General features: G+C 40.3%; 1 protein-coding gene across 1 annotated transcript in view; it reads right to left on the bottom strand.

Moving 5' to 3' along the window:
• TRPC3 (transient receptor potential cation channel subfamily C member 3) overlaps positions 1–22,388 on the bottom strand; it is an 81,776-nt gene that overhangs the window by 49,315 nt on the left and 10,073 nt on the right. The window contains exons 2-3 of the mRNA XM_004594542.3: positions 11,256–12,027; positions 3,500–3,688 (exon numbers count right to left, since the gene is read on the bottom strand). Of these exons, the coding sequence (XP_004594599.2) occupies positions 3,500–3,688; positions 11,256–12,027 (961 nt within the window). The remainder of the gene's footprint in view (positions 1–3,499; positions 3,689–11,255; positions 12,028–22,388) is intronic.

Below are 22,388 nucleotides of genomic sequence, written 5' to 3'. Positions count from 1 at the left end.
TTCTAGAATGAATAATCTTCCAAATCTACTCCCTGTTAGAAAGGAGAGAGGAATATGCTGGCCTGCTCTACAAACAGCATTGAGAACTGCAATGTTTTATTTTTTGATGCTTTGACAGAGGAGAAAAATGGTATCTTCATATAAGACACATTTATCATAACAGGATTTGAACATTTTAAATGTTATTTATTATTATTTTTATTATTATTTTTCTACAGAGCTCTGAATGTTTTTCTTAAAACCTTTGGGTTGACTGGGTATTTATGATATCAATTCTGGGGGCTTGTGCTATGGCATTGCTTACAATACTAGCATCCCAAATTGGTGCCAGTTGGTGTCCTGGCTGCTCCACTTCCAATCTAGCTCCCTGCTAATACACCTGGAAACGCAGTAGAAGATGGCCATAGTACTTGGTCCCCTTCCTCACAAGTAGTAGACCCAGAAGAAGCTCTTGGCTCCCAGTTTCTGGCTTCAGCCTGGCCCAGCCCTAGCTGTTGCAGCATTTGGGTAGTGAGCCAATAAATGAATGATTCTCTTTCTCTCTCACTTTCCAATCTTTCAAATAAACAAACAAATCTTTAAAAACAAAAGATTATAAATTCATTTGTTCTAGTAGTTAAGATGCTGGTTAGAATGCTTGGAGGCTTTCCAGAATCGTGTTTTTACATACATTTACTAACTGAAGATTACAAATCCAAGGAATATTTCAAATTCCAAAGAAATATTTCTTTTACAGCATTGAACAAACTCAGAAACACTTGCTAAATCCTAAATTTCCTTTCAGTTATAAATACTGTATTTTTAAATTGCTGGTTGTTGATTGATAGTAGATTTATTATTAATGACACTACACATTGCAGCCTACACACTGATTTACTTAAAATTAACATGCAGGAAGGCATTCACTCTGCAAGACAGTTTGGTTAACAGAAGCACATCTGTAGATGAGCTGTCTCTGCTAATATGACACTTTCAAAGCAATGATAAAAAACCTGTGACAACCAAAATCAATTTTCTCCTTTCAGGTGTCAAAGAGAAGGATGCATAGTACAAGATCTGTGAACATATACCCAGACAGTTTTCTAAATATAGTTCACAATCAATCTTGCTCCAAATTATATCTACTCCCCCCATTTACCAAAATCTCAACTAGCAAGAATGCTCTGAAAGAGAGGCAGTCTAGACAATTTAATTATCTTGTAGATGATAATTTCTCTGAAAAGCTAATTTACTGAGAATCTTCACATTTGACTATCTTATTAAGTAGAGGGGAGATTTGTCATTAGTGGCCGACCAAAATCTTGTGGACATGACAGTTGAGAATTTTCTACATTGTAGTAGATGTGTGTTACACAGCAGAGAGGAGAGATTTCCATTCTCATGTGCCCCTATCTCCTAAAATATAAACACTGGCTTGAGAGCCACTCCCTGGTCAGAGGCATGTGCAGGTCTCTGATGTGGGAGGGGTCAAATGATAATAGATTTAGAGCATCCATCCTTTCTGCAGGAGCTGGCCATCTACAGTAGAAGCAGAATTGTTCTGTTTGGACCACATACATTTTCTTATTAAATTAGTTCTGCGCATAATTTGGGGTAAAACTCTAGAAGCACAGCTTAGATAAGTTTCTTCCTTCACTTTTTATGATTCTGTGAACTTAGAAAATTCCTTCCTATCTACATGGGTTACAACATTCATCTTTGAGGACTGACCTTGTTTGGGAGTCATCAATGTGAATTTTCATAATGACATTAGCTAATACTTATTGAATAATCACCAAGCATCAACCTCTGCCAATTACATCTATTATCTCATGCAAACTTCAAAGAGCTAGTTAAGTAGGCACTCAGATTGTCTCCTTTATACTTTACTAATGAGCAGACCAGGGTCTAGATGACTTGTTCACAGTCATGGTCATCCTGGAAACACATGGTAATATCAGGAGTGAATTGCTGCAGGGTGACTCTGGTACCTGTCCTTTCAAGCACCACATCACACAGCAGGAAGGCAGAAGGCTTGGCTGTTGACAGACTTCCCAGTTTGTAAAACTATCCATTCATGACAATAGCTTTCCTTGTGATTTACTGACTTCTTTCAAAGTCCAAGAATCTCCCTGATCTAGAGTTTACAGACACTCATATTCTGAATGAGATTTTTATCATAGTGAAACAGCATGACTAAAATTTTCATGACTTATTTAAAAGCCTCATACAATTTTCCAAGCAGATGAGGGTTTGTTGCAGGAAAAACAATTTCATTGCTGGCATCTGCATGACTTAACTACCTGGCTGTGTGACCTTAGATGTGTCACTGAAGCTTGATGAACTTTAGTTTCCTTGTAAAATAAAAATGTCATCATCATTCTTAACCCACTTCATAAATGCAATGAATAAAAACATAAACTTGTTGCAAGGATTACATGAAAATTTATGTTACTGTGCTTTACAAAAAGTATACCAGTTATAGTAAAATGAAGTTTACAGAATGCTTTTACATATCTTAATCTATTTATAGTCCACTAAAGCCCTGAAATAGAGAAATAATTCTCCTTTTATGTGAGGAAATTGAAATTTAAAGATTCATGACTCTTCAAGGTTTCACAATTCATAAAAAAGATCTAGACATTTAACTTCCAACCTTACCATGATTCTGATTCTCTCATGAAGAAAAAAAGTTTTGTTAATATCCTCTATTATTTTTTAAACTTAATATTGTATTTATTATTTTTTTACAGAACATTTTAAATTCACATAGTAATCAAAGGCTCAATGGCTTACTAAATAAAGAATTCACCTAGTCAAATTAAAAAGATCAGGTCTACAATGTTGGAATTCCCATATGGGAACCAGTTTGGTCCTTTCTGCTTCACTTCCATTGCAGGTCACCACTAATGGCCTGAGAAAAGCAAAAGATGGTGCAAGTGTTTGGGTGCCTGCCACTCATATGGGAGCCATAGAATGAGTTCCTGGTTCTTGGTTCTTGGCTTCGGCCTGGCCCAGTTTTGGCCATTGTGGCCAACTGGGGAGTGAACCAATGGATGGAAGATCTCTTTCTGTACCCAAAAAATTATAACTTTCAAATGAATATATAGCATCTTTTAGAAAAGACCACAGTCCAGCAGGAAAATAGACAAGTGCTATGTACAATAACCAGAGCAAAAGATACTCAACTTCATTTATGTGAATAAAGTTTTAAAGTAGATACACAATCATTAATAAAATAGCACAAAAATTCCATCAATTTATTTGACAAAGATTTAATACAAAGTTTGACAGAACACTGTATTTTCAAAAAAATTAATACAGATAGCCTCTTTTTAAAAAAAATTTCAGAATCCCAAGTTTCTATATACAGTTCAAGATTTGGAAAGGTACATTACACAATCCCCTTTTCAAATTCCTCTCACTATTTTTATTTTTAGAAATGGTGTTACGGCACAGGTGGTATTCCATGCTTATTCTGACATGGTGCTGGATGCTGTATGCACACAGGCCCACTCACCTTTTTGACTTCGTACTTAATGGCAAGTTTGACACGACTCAGTGAAGCTTTATGCCTGTGAACCTCCAGAGGCTCTGCTGACTCCAGATCTCCGTTGAGAATGGCTTCGACCTCCTCTGAGTCTCGGCAGAGATCCAGCACGCCCACTACAAAGTCTTTGCATTGCATGGAGAGCTTCCGGTAGTCATTCTACAACAAGAGGTTTTCTGTTTAATATAGGAAATTTGCTCTAACCATGTAAACTGTACAGGGGCTCTTTCTTTGAGAAGGAAAGCTTGCTAGCTGGATGCAAGGGTTGCTGAGTTAACTACAGATTGGATTTTCCTCCATTCACCTCTCTCCGAACCCCCTTTGACAATCTGCTCAGCCATGTGAGACAGCTCTGGAAGTGTTATGCCCATGACTTTAACTAATATGTGGAAAACCTAAAAAACTCAACTTTATAGAAGTATAAAATAGAACGGTGGTTATCAGAGACTAGGAAAAGAATGGAGAGCTACTGATCAAAGAGTACAAGGTTCCAGTTAGACAGGAGGAATAAGTTCTTGAGATCTATTGCAAGGCACAATGACCTTAGCTGTAACAATGCATTATATATTTCAAAATTGCTAAGGGTAGATTTCCAAATATCTCACCAAAAATGACAAAGTGAAGTGATAAGTATATTTTAGCTTGGTCTTAACATCACAATATACATACATCAAAACACCATATGGTACCCCATAAATATAGACAGACACAATTACTTGTCAATTATAATGCTGCTCTGAAAAATGCTAGGCATAAAAGCTTATGTTAAGTGACACTGGCCAAATGTCAATGCTGAAAAACCAAAAGATCAAAAAGTTTGGTATCTTTAGTTCTTTTAAGGCCTAAGCAAGATCATTTTTATTAGACAATTTTTCTTTTTCTAAAATGACAGAAGATGGGATATTTGTGAAAATAACTTGCCCAGTTTATTATCCCCTGCCTTGTTGGAGACAAGCCTTTCCAGTGCTCAAATCAGCAGCAGGCATAGCACCTGGGAAAGTGCTAGAAATTCTGAGCTTCTATCTAAGAGGTACTGATTTAGAAATTGAGGAAAGCCTAAACAACCTGTAACTTAATACTCCCTCTGGTGATTGATGCAAGTGGACTTTTGAGAATGACATTTCAGAATGCAAAGAGGTGGCTAGGGACAGATAAGCTAGGGTTTTTTTTGTTAGTGTTGTTCCCTCTTGGTTGTCTGAAGGGCATATCAACATGCCCTGCAAAATTGGAAAAAAAAAGAATTGTCTGATTATATGTAATTGAAGGGTTACAGAATATCAATACCTGAGAGAAAAATTTCTAGGCCACTGGAAGTAACACCTTGCTAAAAATAATCTGTGACTCTTTAATTTCATTTGCATATTTACATAGTGCCACGGACTGTTGGTAGCACTCCCTGCTACCTTTTGAATGAAGCTCTATTTCTAGCCCGCTGGTTCCAGGCAAGGTGTGGATGGCCCGCCCTTGGGGAAAAGTTTCACTTTCAGCAGCCCCAGTTCTACTTCTGTGACTTTCACTAACATTCCAGCTCATTAGGAACGTTAACCTGATGAGAATTTAATTTGGTACACTTGAGAAAAACAGAATTACTCATTTCAATCCACTCTGAGATGCTGTATTTGTTGACATAACTAAGTAATACTTAACAGAACAGACTTTCTCTGCTTCCAAAAAAAATTATATTTAAAAAAAAAACACAAGAATTCTTTTTTTCTCTCTCAAAGAATTAATTTGATTTGATGGGCAAAACCATGTCAGCCACTAAAATAAACAAGAGGGATTGTTTAAAGGCTACACAGACTAGAATAGTTTCCATTTCAGATATCAAAAATCCAGATAAAGAACGGTTACAGTTAATCCTTTCCCCTCAAAAGGGAACAGATAAAATGAATAAAGCATCAATCTTTGGTTTCCATTCAAGTTGGCACCATGCAACTGATAAAATTAATAAGATGTCCAGCCTCTGGTTTCTATGCAGAGTATCAGTTAAATATCCATCTGCCTTCCATTCCTGAAAGACTAATGAAATGCTTTATTATAGCACCCAGAAGAAGTATTAAAGCCATGTTCGTTTCTACAGAAAGCTCCTCTTTCAATACACTTTTAGATGAAATTTCCTCCCATTATTCTTTAGTCCAGACTGCTCTGTGCAATCTGGTACAACATACGATGACCATTTCTCCACTGATCTGAAACAAAAGAGGTTCTTTGCGTACTTCGAAGAAACCTCACCACCTGCTTATGCATAAATACCTGAATAACGACTCATTATTTGTGAAACTACAATCTGCAGACTATTTTTAAAGAACACTACTTTTTTTCAAATCCGCTGAAAGATCAGCCAGGAAACAAGAAACTAGTAATCACAAAAGTTGTGATAACAATGCTTCTCATAATAATTTGAACATTTCCTGCTGCACAAAGTTTGTAACCCAAGTACAGAAAAGGATGATCGTTAGAAAACATGATTTTTTTTTCTTGCAGTCACAGGATGCCATCTTTTAAATATACTAGGATGCTTCAAGTCTGTGGGAAAATGAAATGAAAAGGCAAGTTTATTTTTTCTGCAAAAAAGCCTTGAAATCTATGCATAATTTTTGCACATTAGGCATTTCCATAAATTTTATGAAGACCCCACGTATGCATGAATTTCAAAATGTTTGCAAGAAAACAAACTTATCATTTAATTATTTTCTTTTTTAATGAAAAAAATTAAGATATATTTGAAAAGCAGATTTAGAAAGAGAGAGGGAGAGAAAAAGGCAGAGATCTTCCACCTACTTGGTGGTTCACTCCTCACATGACTGCAACAGCTGGGGCCAGGCCATGTCCAAGTCAGAAACTCCCTCTGGGCCCCCCAAGTCAGAGGCCCCAGCACTTGCTTTCCCAGGGAAACGGTCATACTGGATGCCAGTATTGCAGGCAGTGGCTCAAACCACTGATTCACACGCTGGCCCCTTTTAATTTCATTTTTCTGTGAGTTTTCTGAAGTACCCCTCTGTGCAAAAGTCCAGTGAAAGAAAACTAGAGGCTAGGAGATGGCCTGTTCTCAGTCAAAAGAGCAACTCTATCTGAAGTCTCAATAGCCTGTTAGTTCCACCAAGAGACACTAGCTCACATTACTTCATAGCCTAGACACTTGGCTTGGTCAACATTATCTAATTGTATTTGCTGTACTGTCCTTCCATTACCATGGCCTTGCCCATTTACCAGGTGACCTATTGCACACATAAAGCAGGAATGTAAAATCTGAAAACCTGCTCAAGGCAGAGGAAGAACAGTAAAGTTCAGTATTCATCACAGCCTGTCTGCAGGTTTCTGAATATTCCCTTTGATGTGCATGGTTTAATCACCATCATAATCCCTTTTAATGCATCAGAAGAAAATGGAAATTCAACTCTAGGCAGGCTTACATCAGCCAGGAACTTTTTCAAATAGCAAAAGGGGCAATATAGTGGAGTGAATGGTGGCTGGTGGTGGAACTGACCAGGTGGCTGCATCCAGTGGTATGTGCATCGGCTGGTGCAGGTGATGAATTGATCCTAACCCTGCACTAGCTGGAACATATATGAGTCATGTCTGAGGCCCGGCACAATGGCTCTATTGGCTATGCCTCCCCTCCCAAGCACCAAGCTCCCATATGGGAGCCAGTTCATGCTCCACCTGTTCTACTGCCCATCTAGCTCCTTGCTCACGGCCTGGGAAAGCAGTGGAGGATGGCCCAAAGCCTTGGGACCTGTGTGGGAGACCTGGAAGAAGCTCCTGGCTTCGGATTGGCTCAGCTCCGAATGGCCATTGCAAGCATTTGGTGAGTGAGCCAGTGGATGGAAGATCTTTTCCTCTCTGTCTCTCCTTCTCTCTGTAACTCTGCCTTTCCAATAAAAACAAATACTTTTTTTTTTTTGGTCAAGTCTGATGTCACTCCAGGAAAAGTTTCTTGGTGGAGTCCTCAACTAGATTGCTGGACCCAAACTGTAGCCACAGGGAAAATCGCTATACAGTCCAATCTTAGAGTGCATGGAACAGGACTGGGCCTCCTCAGCTGCTGATGCTGGTACAGTGGAGAGCGTGCGCAAATGCACACGGATCTCATCTAGGGCAGCAGTGGATGCTGAGTGCCTCCTCAGAGGATAGGAAGCAGAACAGGTTAGATCATTCACTTGGCCGAATTTTGCAGCAAGGGTCTGAATCTGTGGGTGCACTAGGTGAAATTAGTAAGCCATTAGACCTTGAAAAGATTTCCTCATCCCTGGTGCAGCAAAGCTGACAATGTCTCAAAACTATCAAAACCACTCAAGTAACACCCTCAGAACATTTTTCCCTACATCCAGGTCTCCAAGAAGTCATCAGTTGTTCCCCATGCACCAGTGCTGATGTAGTTTGACAGCAGGGAGCAGCTTCCTCTGCCTCCCCACTAGTGGATGTAGGAGAAAAAAAAAACTGAAACATTTTGTCTCACCCGATTTCTCCACACCTCAACCATCCTTGCTCTAATTGGAGGTCCACATTGGCATGCATCCCTCTCTATTTTGTAAACAATATTAAAAATAAAATGAAATAATTTTAAAAATAAGAGCACTGAATTCAAAGCCAGACTTCTTGGATTCAATGACTGCTTCTACTAGTTATTAGTTGAATAATCTTGTGGAATTAACCGATTCTTTCTAATGAGAATATCCCAATATGGGTGCTATGAGAATTAAATGCTTCAGTTTGCTTAGTACACGTTAAATAGTGAAGTGTTTATGTAACACCGGGTACATTATAAGAGGTATATTATCTAGAACTGGGACTCAAGACTTTAAGATCTAGGCTTAAAAGGTGGGACTCTAATTTGCAAAATGAGAGATTGGTAATGATCAGTTGATTCCTGGAGTATCTTTCTGCCTGAAAAGGTTTTGCTTTTGGATTCTATTCAGTTTCTTCTACTTTTTAGCTATACTGTGACATAATTTAAAATTTCTTTTCTTCAGTTACAAGAAGAAAATTGAGGCACAGGAAAGGAGGCAAATGGATCATTTTTTTTTTCTTTATAAGCAACAACAACAAAAGTACATCATTGACTTAGTAAGAATTAGGGAATTTCAATTTGAGGTTGCAGAACTTAATAAATGACTGACTTCCTTGCCATTGACATTTGGATGATTAGACCTCCAGTCCATCCTGTCCAATATTCTATTTCTCAGAATAGTTCCAGGCAGCATTTGCACATCCAAAATATTTCTTTAATAACCTGTCACTTAGCTGTCCTCCATTAATTTATCTGTATCTATATCCTAGAATGTCCAGCCTCTTAGGATAATGACCTTCATGTATTTTCAGCCCCATGCCTACTGGGTTACTCAAGGAACTTGGAGAACTGCATGGGGCTGACAATTTTTTTCCAGGGCACGTAACCCATGGCAGTTGGAGAGGTGATACTGGATATTCCAGGGTATTGACAAAATTAAGTAGGTACAGGAATTTGACAAGGGGAAAAAATATCACCTCTATTTCACCAGGGAACATATTACCTAATTTTTTTTTTTCATTTCAAGGCTAGTCCTTGAAGCTCTAAGTCCCTCCGGTAAAGGCTGTGGAACAGGGCAAATCAGGTTACCTAGCTGCCTCAGAGATGAGTTTCACTTCCACTGTCCTTGCAAAACTCAGAGGTCCTGGGTCAGTGCTAAGCAAGCCCTATTTTCTCTGTCTAAACCCTGACAGATGGACATGAACATGAGACGAGAGGGCTAAGAGGTGAAAGGAAGGCATCTACTAAGGAATAACAAGGTCAGTAAAATGGCAAAGAAAAAACACATTCAGTTTAGGCAGAGAGATTTGCACTTTTGGGGCACTGGAACTTCAGAACTGTCCTACTTGTGGTCCAGAGAAGGATAAGTTCCATCATGCTGGCTAAATGATCCAGAAGTGGGAACTGGGAATTTAGGTGATCTTTGTAATTCCTTAGAGATTCGGCAGCTTTCGGAATGTCCTCCACAGGCCAGTTGTGTTTGCTCATCTTTTCCCCTCTTATGACAATTCCCCACCTTTGAAGGCTGTCAAAGTTAACCCTCCTACAGAGGAAAGGTGATCTAAGCATCACTGATATGTTTTCAGCCAACTTCAGGGGAAACTATGAATAACAAATTCTCTTGCCATCACTTCCTGGAGACGACTTGACTGGGCAGACTTGCAAACATCACCATCTTTAGCAAATCATTAAAATATGTCAGAAATATTCCCTTTTATAGAATCTCGTTTGCAGACTTCCAACATATGTCCAAAAATGCATAAAAAGTTTGTGTGAAGTTTAAAATAGTGAGAAGTAAATAAATTCAGACTTATCATCTCATGACTCTCAGAGGTGCGATATTTAGATTTATTTTACTTGATTATCTTCTACTCTCTGAGCAGAATTAGAAGTTTTTAACTTGTTCTACATGAATTCTGTTTTAAACTCCATTTTGGGTTCAAAGCAATATGTCTTCTTAGATACTACATAACTAATCTCTTCAAAGGAAGCAAATACAAGGGGTACTTAGTATTTGTATTTTCTCTGAAGTTTTACCATAAGTATATTGCCTTATTTCAGAAAAAATGTACAATGTATTCACAAATAAAATTAAACTAAGCCTAGATCTCCAGCAGGACAAGTTAAAGGCCGACGAATACCTAGAGAACTACAGATGTGGAAGGGGAGTGGTACTTACTCACTCTTTTCCTGCAATCTTAGAATAAAATAGATTTTCCTGAATTACATTACTAGTTGCATTTGTGTAAATTTCATGTAAGTGAAGGAGTAATCTTTCCCTAATCTGATACCACAAGCCTGAACTAGGATTTTCAGCATCCAGAAAGTAGCTCAAAGAAAAGTATCATAATTTTTTTAGGTAGAATTTGTGAAAAGGTCGGACCAATTTTCACCATAACATTGAAATACCATTTTTGCCCCAGATTTAACAACTAGAACTGTTTAAAAATACACTGGAAAATGTAGCAAGAGAGAACAAATTTTAAAATGGTCTATCACTAACTTGTAAATTTATAAAAAATAATATGGCTTAATGGAGATGATACTGACGTAAAACAAACATTTACTCATTACTCATCAAAAAAAAAAAAATCATAAAAGCAGACCACTTTCCTGTCCTGTATTTCTGTGTTGACCTGACAGCCAAGGCTCACCCTTCTGAATATGCATTAGTAGAATTCAAGGAGAGGAATTTTCATCATATTAGAGGAATTACTTTAATAGCATCTTACACTGATCTTTTGACTTTTGATTTTGAACGGATACAAAAATGCTTGGGTCACTGAACAGGGCACTCACAACTAATAGTGCTGAGAGAGGTACAGTGGGTGGTGTGGATCTGGCACTGGGGCACCTTCAGCTACCTACCATGCACGCTGTCAAGGTAATAACCAAACTAACACTAAAACACTAAAACTAACAACAAAACCGGAGGAATGAGTCCCAGGTCTAACCTCCTAAGTGGAAAAAGTTTGCACTTTCTGTACCCAGCACACAGAGAGGCACCATAACTAAAGCACGCACGGTCCAAACTGAATTGATCATGGCACCATCGCTGGGGGTCCACCTCGGAATGACGCCCCCCATTTCCTCCCGACTTCACCACGTCCACTGGGGCCAAAAATAAGGAGTAGAATAAGCCGCGGGTCCCGCCAGCTGCCTACAGAGAGGGTGAGTGCAGGGCCGCCAGGGAGCGCAGCAGCAGCGCGGGCTTACCTTGAATTCCTTCTCGATGTTGGCTAGTTTGGCCAGCTCGTTGCTGAGCTCCAGGGCAGTAAGCACCGGGTCCTCGCTGGACAAGGACAGGTACGCCGGGCTGGCCAGCCCCTTGTAGGCGTTGATCCTGGAGCGCGAGTGGCTGAAGGAGTCGTGCCTCTGCTTCTCGGTGCAGTCCCCACACTTGCAGAAGTAATCATGAGGCCGCTCGATCCTGGCGCCCTTGAGCAGCAGCATGTGCACCACCTCGTACTTCTGGCAGTGAGCCGCCAGGATGATGGGGGTGATGTCGGGCGAGAAGCGTGTGCCGTCCTCGTCGTAGGCGTAGAAGTCGTCGTCCTGCAGCTCCTGCTCGCACGGGCTCAGGGTCAGGCGTTTGCTGGCCGCGAAGCCCGGGTGGTTGAGGATGGCCTCCACGATGCGCACGTAGCCCTTGCTGATGGCGAGCAGCAGGGCGTCGCCGATGCGCGCCAGGTTCTCCTTTTTGAGTAGCAGCTCAGTCACCTCCAGGTGCTCATTGCCCACTGCCAGCTGCAGTGCGTTCTGGCCCATGTAGTCCACGCAGTTGACGTTCAGCGTGGTAGACTCTTCTAGCATCTTGCGCACTACGGGGATGTTGCCATACTCGGCCGCATCCAGGAAGCGCTCCTCCTCAGCGGTGAGGCTGGTGCCTCGGTCATTGAACATGAAGGCCGGTCCCCTCACGGCCTGGCGCCGGCCCTTCTCCCGCATCACCGTCATACGTCTTAAGGACGGGCTTCCCTCCATGGACCTAGGCAGCGGTGATGATAAAACAGCTGTAGGATATTGGCGCACACTGCTTCCTCCCACACAAGGGGTCCCTATGAAAGCAGGACCCACTGCAGACACCGTGGCTGCTGGGCAAACTGGCTCACGTGCAAAGGACTCAGGAAATTCACTCCTGTTGCTACCCATTGGCAGCTTGGCACCCTGACAGCATTCGGTAGCCCGTTGGCACAAAAGATCCTGCTCTCTAGCAAACAGCATTCACATGGAGTCCTACCATCAGAAGCAATCTCCACACACCCACGCCCTCGTGACACCTGTTCAGAACCTTCCTGAACCTTCAAAATCCAGCTCTCTTAGAAATGGAGGCTAGCAAACACTTGGCACAACACTGGGCTTGAGGGCTAAGCAAAGATAAGTTTTTCCAGAATTAGGCCAAACACAAATCTCATAATCACTGCTTACTTGAACTAAATAAAATCAATGACGCCTCCTGCCATCCACCCAAATAAAAGTCTAGCATTTAGACCTAGGAGAATCGTCTTGTGGGATCTTAGCTGTTCCTTCTCTTGCCAATCCCAGGCTCAATTCCCAGGATTCCTATTTTCAGTGACTTAGATTAAGCAATTTCGGAATTTGGGGATCAATTTAGATTCATCTTGTTGAAAATAAATATGTCTTTGTCATTAGGAACTGTTTGAAACTGAAAGTTGACCATGGCTTAAAAACCACAAGCCTTATTTGTAATGAAAAGACCTGGGCGCAGACTGCATATCCAGAACCATGTGCACCGGAGTCCCAGCACCAACCACATTCACTGAAAGTTACCTGTTACTATAAACTTCAAATCATTCATTTATATATGTGCAGTGATTTGCATTCACACTGTAATGTCTATCATATTGGGCAAATACTTTCATGTCCATGTGACTCAGCACTACATGTGTAAAAACAGGAATTGATACTGTTCTTCAGATTTTCTCCATGAGCTCATGATGAGACGCTCTTTCAGGAAAAAAAAATCTCCAGGTGGGCTTTGGAGAAGAATGCTAACCCTCCACCTGCAACTCCTGCATGGGTGCCAGTCCACTTCTGATTCAGCTCCCTGCTAATGTGCCTGGAAAAGCAGCTCACAATGGTCCTAATGCTTGGGACCCTGCACCCGCAAAGTCCAGCTAGAAGAAGCTCTAGGCTCTTGGCTTCAGCCTGGCTCATCCTTCGCTGGTGCAGCCTTTTGGGGAGTGAATAAGCAAAAGAAAGATTCTCTTATGCTCTCTCTCCTCTTTGTTTTTCAAATAAACAAAAAAAATATATCTTAAAAGAATCGAGTCTTGAAAGAGCAATGCTGAACAATGTAATTTTAACATTGTCATTGTCAGTAATGTTTCAGTAATCTACACAATAGCTCAGTGGCTGTTGAAGTATTGTACAACTGTACCTCTACTTTTTCCAAATTCCAACATTCTTACTGATTGAAACACTCAAAAACACTTCCTTTAAAGCATATGCAATTTGGGGAAGGGTATTAGTTGCACCCAAAGATGCCAGATAAAGGGTTTTTTTTTTTTTCCCCATCATGGATTTTAAGAACAAAATAGCTAAGGATAAAAGTGAATGAGAAAGAAAATGCTTTATTACCATATGTTCTAGAAACACTTTCTCCCATAGAGAAAAATCTCATGTATACAGTCAGAGGTTGAATATGGACTAGAGAGGAAGCTACCCTCACTGGAGAGAGATGGACAACTGAACTAGGGAGCTGGTCCAGCACCAGGTATCAGAGGTGATCCTCAGTCTCCACTTAAAGGCCCCAATAAAAGGAGCACTGATGCTACTGCCAGGTTTCCAGGACAGAGACCAACCGTGCAAAGAACCAAAGTTCCCTAAAGTAGTTTGTTAACTTATTCAAGAGCCAAAAGTATTGTGAGTTGCACCCCAATCTAATGCCCAGATAGTGTTGGGTGACTGACTTTAAAATACTAACTGCATACATTGATACATCCATATGTATGCAGATAAACATACATAGACAGACATACACGTTTTGTGGCAATTTCTAGACAGCAACACAAGACGTGTACAACGGTAGTGATACCTGGGCTCAGAGGAGCGGCCCCAAGGCGCCTGAGAGAAGGGGGATTTTTACTTTTCACTTATACCTTTCTCTGTATATTTTGAGTAGTTTTAATCACAGTTTGGATGGGCTTTTTAAATTAAGGTTTTTCTGTCTTTTGTAATCACTTAATTGACAAAGATTTTAAAATACAAATGCGCAGTTGCCATCTCTACAATATAATCCCTCTGTAGGTTAATAAAAGTCCCATGCTTGGTTGCTGTTAGTGAGATACGAATCTGTGGTGTGTGAGGGAATGTGGGTGCAAGACTGAGTGTAAGTACTTGTGTTGGTATAATGATGATTTTTAGGTGTACTGGGAAATACCATTCCCTGAACTACATAAAAAAGACATTTGTTTCAAGACCAAAATCTATGATAAGGATGTCAAGCAGACCTTATAAATTTTATTGTAATAAGTATGTTTCATGACCACTAATGGTCCTGACTCCATTGGGTTTCAAAGCTATTATTGAGCTACAAACTGTTACACTTCAAATTCTACACAAAGAATTGCCATCTTGCATAAAATGTTAATTATGTGCCTATCATTAAAATAATATTTTGATATTAATTATAATTACAGAATATGTCAATAGAAAATTAACATGGAGAGTATACATGGAGAATATACAATCTATATTCAGATTGTTATTTTTGGAAAAATAAACTCTTATTAAAATGTCACATCTGAATAAAAGGATTTTTTAATTTAATGATGGCTACCTAGAAAGGAAACCACTTATAAAAATCTCATCATTTTTTCCAAGAAGAGGTAGACTTGAAATACTAAAAAATGATTATTCCATTATTTTTTCTTGGTGTTTCTTAGTATTGTTTTAAATAACATGAAGTTATGGGACATATATAACTAGTACAAAATTTCTTACAATGAAACAAATAACATATCCATCACTTTGAATAATTACCAGTTTTTTTGTGTGTGTGTGTTATAACAGTAGCTAGAATATATTTATTTAGCCTGAATCTCAGCATAGTATGATTTTAGTATCTAATAGACTACATTTTTTTGTTTTTTTGTATGAATTTTTATTTTATTATTTATTTTTAAAATTATTATTATATTTTTGACAATCTTTGCATAGTTAATCAGGGTAAAAAGGTAAAAGGGCTATAGGGAAGTGGGTAAGACTATTATTTCCATATTGTTTCCTTCATATATCTGAGGTAAAGGGAATATTGAGGGAGAAGCCCACCCAGCCTCCCACCCACCCCAGGTCCCCGATGTGGGGCATGCTCTGAGATACTTGCTCAAGTGGTTGTGATAGTTCACCAGTTATGAATCGCTGCCAATCTCACCACTCCAAGCACAATGAGGCCGTTGAAGAATCCACTGATTAACATAGTCCATTATAGAGTCTCCATTTTAGACTACATTTCTTAGTGTTTTAAGTTTTTTATTAATGCTTTTCTACTTTCATATATCTGAACTAAAACCTGTGATTTTAGTACTACACCAAGTCACATGAGTCATTCTTATTCTGTCTTAAAGTAATTCTAACACTGAGTTAAGTGTGAAATCAGATTTCTCAATTAGAACAAATTACACTGCTATTTCAAAATAAAAAAGCTGACTTACTGCTACTTATCTTTGTGGTGACTCCACAATAGTGAGTTACCTTACCGAAAAAACAACAACTTCCCTTATAGTGCTGAGATAACCTTCATGATTTGGACTAACAAAATAATCTGAGTCAACATGCAACTCACCTACAATGCACAAATGTGAGAAGCAAGCAAGGAATTTGAGGGGAATGGATGCAGCAGTGCTAACAAAATGATGTCTTCTGGGCACTTCCCACCTTCAGTTCTCCACAGAGTCGATGCATTCAGCACCCAAAGAAACATTCTGCAGAATCTCTTTTGTCAAAGCACTAGCTGCCTCCTGCCCCTAATCCACATGTTGGAGCCCAAAAAACTGACATCAGAGCATTTGGAGGGAAGATCTTTGGGAAATTAATAGTTTTAGATGAGGTCAAGAGTTAGGGCCATTATGTTGGCATTGCTGTCCTTTTAAGAACTGACAGGGGCCAGCAGTGTGGTGTATCAGGAAAAGCTGCTGCCTACAATGTTGGGATCCCACTTGGAGGTCAGTTTAAGTCCTAGTTGCTCCACTTCCAATCTAGCTCCCTGCTAATGTGCCTGCGAAGACAGAGGTGTAAACCTTAAAGAAACAAAAAAGAAAACTCATCCTTATTCTCCACCCCCAACCCTCCCTCTGAAGGCAGCTCTGCAGGCCAGGGCTGGTGAAGGAAAAAGGAACCAGAACCTGAGCATGCTGGCACCTGGAACTCAGACTTTCAACTTCCAGGTCTGCAAAAACACAAATTTATGCTTCTGAGCTCCCTAGTATATGGTATTTTCTTTTTTTTTTTTATTACATTGCATTATGTGACACAATTTTGTAGGCTCTGGGATCCCCCCATCCCCTTCCCATGCCCTCCCCCCATGGTGGATTCCTCCACCTTGTTGCAGTATTACAGTTCAAATGAAGTCGCGATTCTTTCGTTGCAAACATATAGTATATGGTATTTTCTTAAGGCAATCCAAGCTAAGACACTGACCATAGATTTCCTAGAAAACGTTTCTTCACGCTTTTGGAGCATTTGTATTTGTCTAAACAGCTAATTAGATGAAAAGTTCCTTCTGAGAAATAGTTTGATGTCTCCATAGAAAATTGTCTGTTCCACTATATTCAAAGGCAAAAATACAAGCAACACCCCTTGGTTTTCACAACATGATTGTCAACTGATCTTTAACAATGTTAGAGATCTGTTAGAACCAGTGTTAGAGTTTGGGCTGTGGACCACTAGCTTCAAGATCACCTGGAGAGACTGTTAAAATGGCAGGGGACTGTGTGCCAGCCAGGGGAAATAGATCACAAGCTTTCAGAGGTGGGGTCCTAGAATATAGCCGTAAATGAGCATCCACCATCAGTTCCCCACACACCAAACCTTGGGAACCTTCAAGATAAAAACAATTAAGCTGTTCTGGGTCAAACAGCCCCAGCTTAGGAGTTCTTTAAGCACCTGGCACACTGCCTTTGCCAAAAGTGAAATTGAAATGACATATTTGAGCAGCACAGGATAAGGGGTAAGTAGACATAGCATTCATTTAGTTATATGTTTTGTTACAATCTAAAATGTGATCTGCAGGAAGCCAAGATTCTGTGTCATGGTAAATAAGCTAAATAAGCACCCTTTATAGAAGTGCCTTTGTTATTGACCACTGAATGTCACACTCCGGTGTTCATCAAGTAATATTGCTTAAAATCACTGTATCTTCTTGAAATTGCAACTAAAGAGTTAAAGATATCATCCTTTATAGGAATCATTGTACCCTTTACAAGGGTAAGGTACCAAAAATCAACCCAGAAGTGTGTCCCAGTAAGCCTCTCTCTCCAGATGACTTTTTGTCCTTTAATAAGAGTAAGGCGCATGATATAATCCTCACTTTGTGTGTGTGTGTGTGTGTGTGTGTGTGTGTTTGCGTGTGAGGGGAGATGATAGTGCATCCAGGAACTTATTTTGGACCTCAAAGTGCTGAATTACCATTTATTAATACTTTAGCTCAGATTTCTGATTGTCTCTCTCCTTATAAGTGATTTCTTCTATAAGTTCTACATCAATTCTCCTATACTCCATGTGTTCTAAACTGTTTTCGCTTCTTTAGAATACCAGAACATTAAGAAACACCCTCCTCTTATGTGTCACTACTGCATCCATTCTTAGAGGAAGGTTGCATTCATTGTTACCCACAAGGTCCAATCCAATGTCTCAAAGAAAGCAGGGATTCAATAAGCATCTGTTCAGCTGAATTCCCAAATCCATTTTCTCATCTTTCCTCAGATCCCACCAGAATGATTATCTGTCCCTTGATCACACTAAAATACTACAAATTACTTTGTCCTTTAGATGAGCCCCCTCCTAACATTTGTATCTCAGGCCTAGAAATTTTAAGGTCACCTATGACTCAACTGTCTTGATTCTGTCAATGCAAAGTGTCCTTTTTCTTTGTTTTCAAGTAACATAAAAATGGGTTATCTTGGTCATATTGGACCCTTCCCTCCAATTCTCATTGCCAGTACCATCCTCCAGATGATTATAAAATCAGAGTTGGTGATCATAAGAGTTTTCAACACAGATGGCAAATGGAAAGGCAACTAAACCATCCTGAGCCCTGGTAGACATCATATTTTCAATGCACTCTTGTATTTAATTCTCGTAACAATGCTATGAAGCAGGCATTCTTTCCCCCGGTTTCATAAATAGGAAAGCAGAACTCAGGAAACTGTGCAAGGCAGCACAGACAACAAAAGGCCGAACTGGGATGCAACCTAGATCCTGTTCTCCAGTTCTCTCCGACACTTGATGCTGTTCCTGACTCCTCTTTATAACCACACCCAGTGCAGCGTCAGCTCTTTTTAAATCCTGCTTTTACCATGTCACATTTCTCTTAGGCTCCCTACTGCTTTTTTCATTGAGGCTGTCTTCAGGGATGCTCACAATCTGTCTCACTCTGCTTAAAAAACCTTCCTTCCCCTGCTCATTAGCTTCTTCCTTCACTGTCCTGTAATCACATGATTCTACTTATTGCTGTACTACCACGGGTTTTCCTCTGGTATCAATGATATTTTTTTTTTTTGCAAATATATTAAGGCCCTCTTGTTTCTACCTTTCCAAATATAAGATCTTTGCCTGGTTGCCTTCAGACATCTTTCTCTCTGGGGGTTTTGGGGCTGCAGTTGTAGCACATTTGTGTGAGTGTGTTTAGGGCGAAGTGAAGAAGATAAATTTTAAAGTAGATGTGCAAAGAAAAAGGCCAAGATAATGTTCATATGTTTCCCAGAAAATGGGCTTTTGAAAGTAGAATTTGGGGAAACAAATATTGTCTTAAGGAAAGACTGCTCAACTCCATTATTTCTCTGATTTTCTCTGAAGGAAGCTGATCACCGAGTGCTCTCATCACGCACTCAGGACAACTGTCACATCAAAGTCGTGACACTTACTGTCCTAGGAAAAGAAAGAAATAACAGAAGGGAACTACAGACCAAGCTGTGGACTCAACAGAGAAGAAACGTGTTGAGGGTAGAGGGTTCCTGCCAAATTTATTTTATCAGAGGCCTGGGACAGCATGGTCCTGGTTAGCAGTGGTACAGTACGAGCCAAGAGCTTTCTTAAGCACCTTCAGGGCCCATATGGCATAGGCCCTGTGGTAACAGCCAGGAGCCTGCATCACAGCCGGACAAGTCACTGGTGCTGTAAGCTAGATGGAGGATGTCGCAGGTACCTGGCTCCAGAGCCGTGGGAACTGAGCTGTAGCCAAGTACACTAGGGAACACATCTGCTTTCCTAGCAAAGGCGAGTCAGCCAAGATCAAGTTACTTCCACTGACAAGCAGCATCCAAGCAGGCAAGGAACACAGCCCAGAGACCAGAAGAGTCAGAGGACCCCAAACTTTCAACCTGCAGGGACTTGTAAGTTCCAAATGCTCAGAGATGAACAGAAAAAGAACAGCTGGGACTTGAACCAGTGCTCATATTGGATACTGGAATTGAAGAAAACAGCTTACCCCCATTGCATTAACTCACTTGTTAAATAAATATGTATAGTAAGAGAAAAAAAAAACCACCAAATTGCGTTTTAGCACTTGGTTAATTCTTGTTCCTGGCCAACGAGCAAGTGGAAGGCTCAGGAAATGCCATAAACAGATCACAGGGGCCACATGTTATTGGTCATTTAAGTTGCTCTGATTTCTTGACCCTGCTGTACCTGCCTGTTGGAAGCTCCTCTTGTTTCAGTCCCCGAACACACTACTGTTTCTGCCTTCGCCAGTTCACAACCCAATTTACATCACATCTCTGTAAACACAAGATCAAGTTTTCCCCGGTGAAGCCCGGAACACTTGCAGGATTCTCACTCTGAAGTATGAAGACTTTGTGTCCATTTGAAGCTTTTCCTGACCACTTTACCCCTCGTTTTATAGTATGCCCACAAATCTGGAGACCTAATTTTATTGCATCTCTTAATTTCTAGGACACATTTCTTCAAGTCTGTTGAGTTTAAGTGCTTTATGCTTATTTAAAGATATACTCTTTATGCTGTGTTTATAGTACTAAAATATTAAAGTTTTAAAATATTATCAGATTAAACTAACTCTATATATTTAAAAAACCTCATTAGAATGGTAAGCACAGATACATACTGCATAATGACATTTCCATCAAGGACAACAGAATGTATAACAGTGGTCCCATAAGTTTATGAAGCAGCTGAAAAATTCCTATCACCTAGTGATGGTCATAGTAAGATCAAACATCATGTCACCCATGTGGTGATGCTATTATAAGTAAATCCACTATCTTGCCTGTTGTATAAAAGTCTAACAATTCAATTAGTTGTAGAACACAGGACTTGAGAATGCTAATAAATAAATGTTATTAATTTATACCTTTGTTATGCTCTATTTTTAATTGTTAGTTTGGAGTATATTCTTTCTACCTGTAAAAATGTTAACTGTAAAACAGCCTACCATGTTAGGCCTACAGCAACCTCCTATGTCTCATGCTTACTAACTTTCTTGATTGCAAGATTTTCTCCTTGTGCTTGATTGGATCTTGTGTTTTGTTCATCTTGCCCCCTAGATATATGAAATCCACTTCCAGGAAGAGGCCATATAACCTAGGTATGAGGTGGACCAAACTATCTAGGATTCTCAGAAAGTACCTCCACCATTAAGTGACACATGAGTGATTTCCTTTAATTCACAGAGTATTACAGAAGGAAAAGGTCAGAGCTCACAGGTCTTCACCCAAACTGCCCCTACCTTCCCATGCTGTCTACAGGAAATAATAAATGAAGAACAGGTGATAGGCTGAACTTACGCGTTGGAACATTTTGATTCTACAAAGAACAACTCTTAAACTGACTTTTAGGTCTGAACCACAAACTACTTAAGCCTTCAGCTACAAAACTAACACTCTGAAAAATGCAATCCTCATCCTTTAATTGCAATGAAGTGAAGAATTAACTAAATACTCAATCCATGTGGCAAGCAGGCAAAGCAATAACACTCTGTGTGTGGGCAAAGCCAGGGCAGTAACACCCACAACGTTTTGACGGTTAGTTCACCTTACTCAACAACGACAGAGCCAACTGGCCATAGCCCAGCCTGTCATTTTGTGAAGGACAAGAAGGACAGAAGGAGCCCCAGAAGATTAGTAATGAGAAACGCGCAGAGGAGGGGAGGAAAAGTGTGAGAGATCAAACACCATGTCAGTTCCAGCACTGGAGATGGTGATAATTGGAAGTGGTAATGAGGGTGGCAGGCAGCAGGTACTGACAGAGGACAAGAAAGGTCAGAGATGGAAAGTCCAAAAATAGCAAATGCCACAGTGCCCCTCACCAGCAGGCAGCTGTCAGTCAACCCAGCTGCCAGTCAATGAAGCTGCCTCCTGAGACACCTGAGTGTGTAGTTGGCAGGAGAGGAAACATGACAAACAGCCTCAATAATGTCACCAAACCTCCCTCTTTGAAAAATCTCCTAAGTGTATAAGTATTTGCAGTGAGGAGGAAGTCAAGTGGGTGTCATGATGAGCTCCGTGTCCCCTAAACATGCCAGCACACAAAGCTAGAGGAAGGCAGTGTAAGAGGCACTGCCCAGTGCCCCAGTGCTGAGCCTCGGGTGTCACCACGCCACGCTGCCCCTTGCCAGGCCCACATCCACCCACACAGCATCCAGCTCAATCATGCCCTGTCACGGAAGCAGCTGGATGGCCTCAGAAAGCTCTCCAGGAGTACCACTTTCTTTTCTAAAGAGACATTTTTCCAGAGAAACATCACAAGGTAGAGCGATTACACAAGTTACAAAGACCCCAAGAGTATCTGTTGGCTTGTGTTCTATTCAGAATTCTTCCTGTATCATGCTAACAGATCAATCAGATGTATGCTAATTTTGGTATTTGCCCCAGCGACTGCCAGAAACAAGCTGTCTGCTGAAGGACGCAAGCCCTCATTTCACATGATCATCACTTTCTCGTTAGGCTTCCCAGCCAGACTCCTCAACAGCAAACAGCAGAAAAGCCCATAGGAAGGAATGAGCACCCTGAGTCACTGCCTACATGACTTCAGGGTAATATTTGTTAAATTTACGTGCCCTTGAAAATACTGAGGCAAATGCCTTCTAGAATTTCGATGCTATGCTTCCAAGACCCTTGCTAGTGTGCAACTCCATAAAACCAAACAGCACATTTT

The sequence above is a fragment of the Ochotona princeps genome, chromosome 7 (assembly GCF_030435755.1).
Source record: "Ochotona princeps isolate mOchPri1 chromosome 7, mOchPri1.hap1, whole genome shotgun sequence".
NCBI lineage: Eukaryota > Metazoa > Chordata > Mammalia > Lagomorpha > Ochotonidae > Ochotona > Ochotona princeps.
This window is presented reverse-complemented; position numbering and strand designations above follow the sequence as displayed.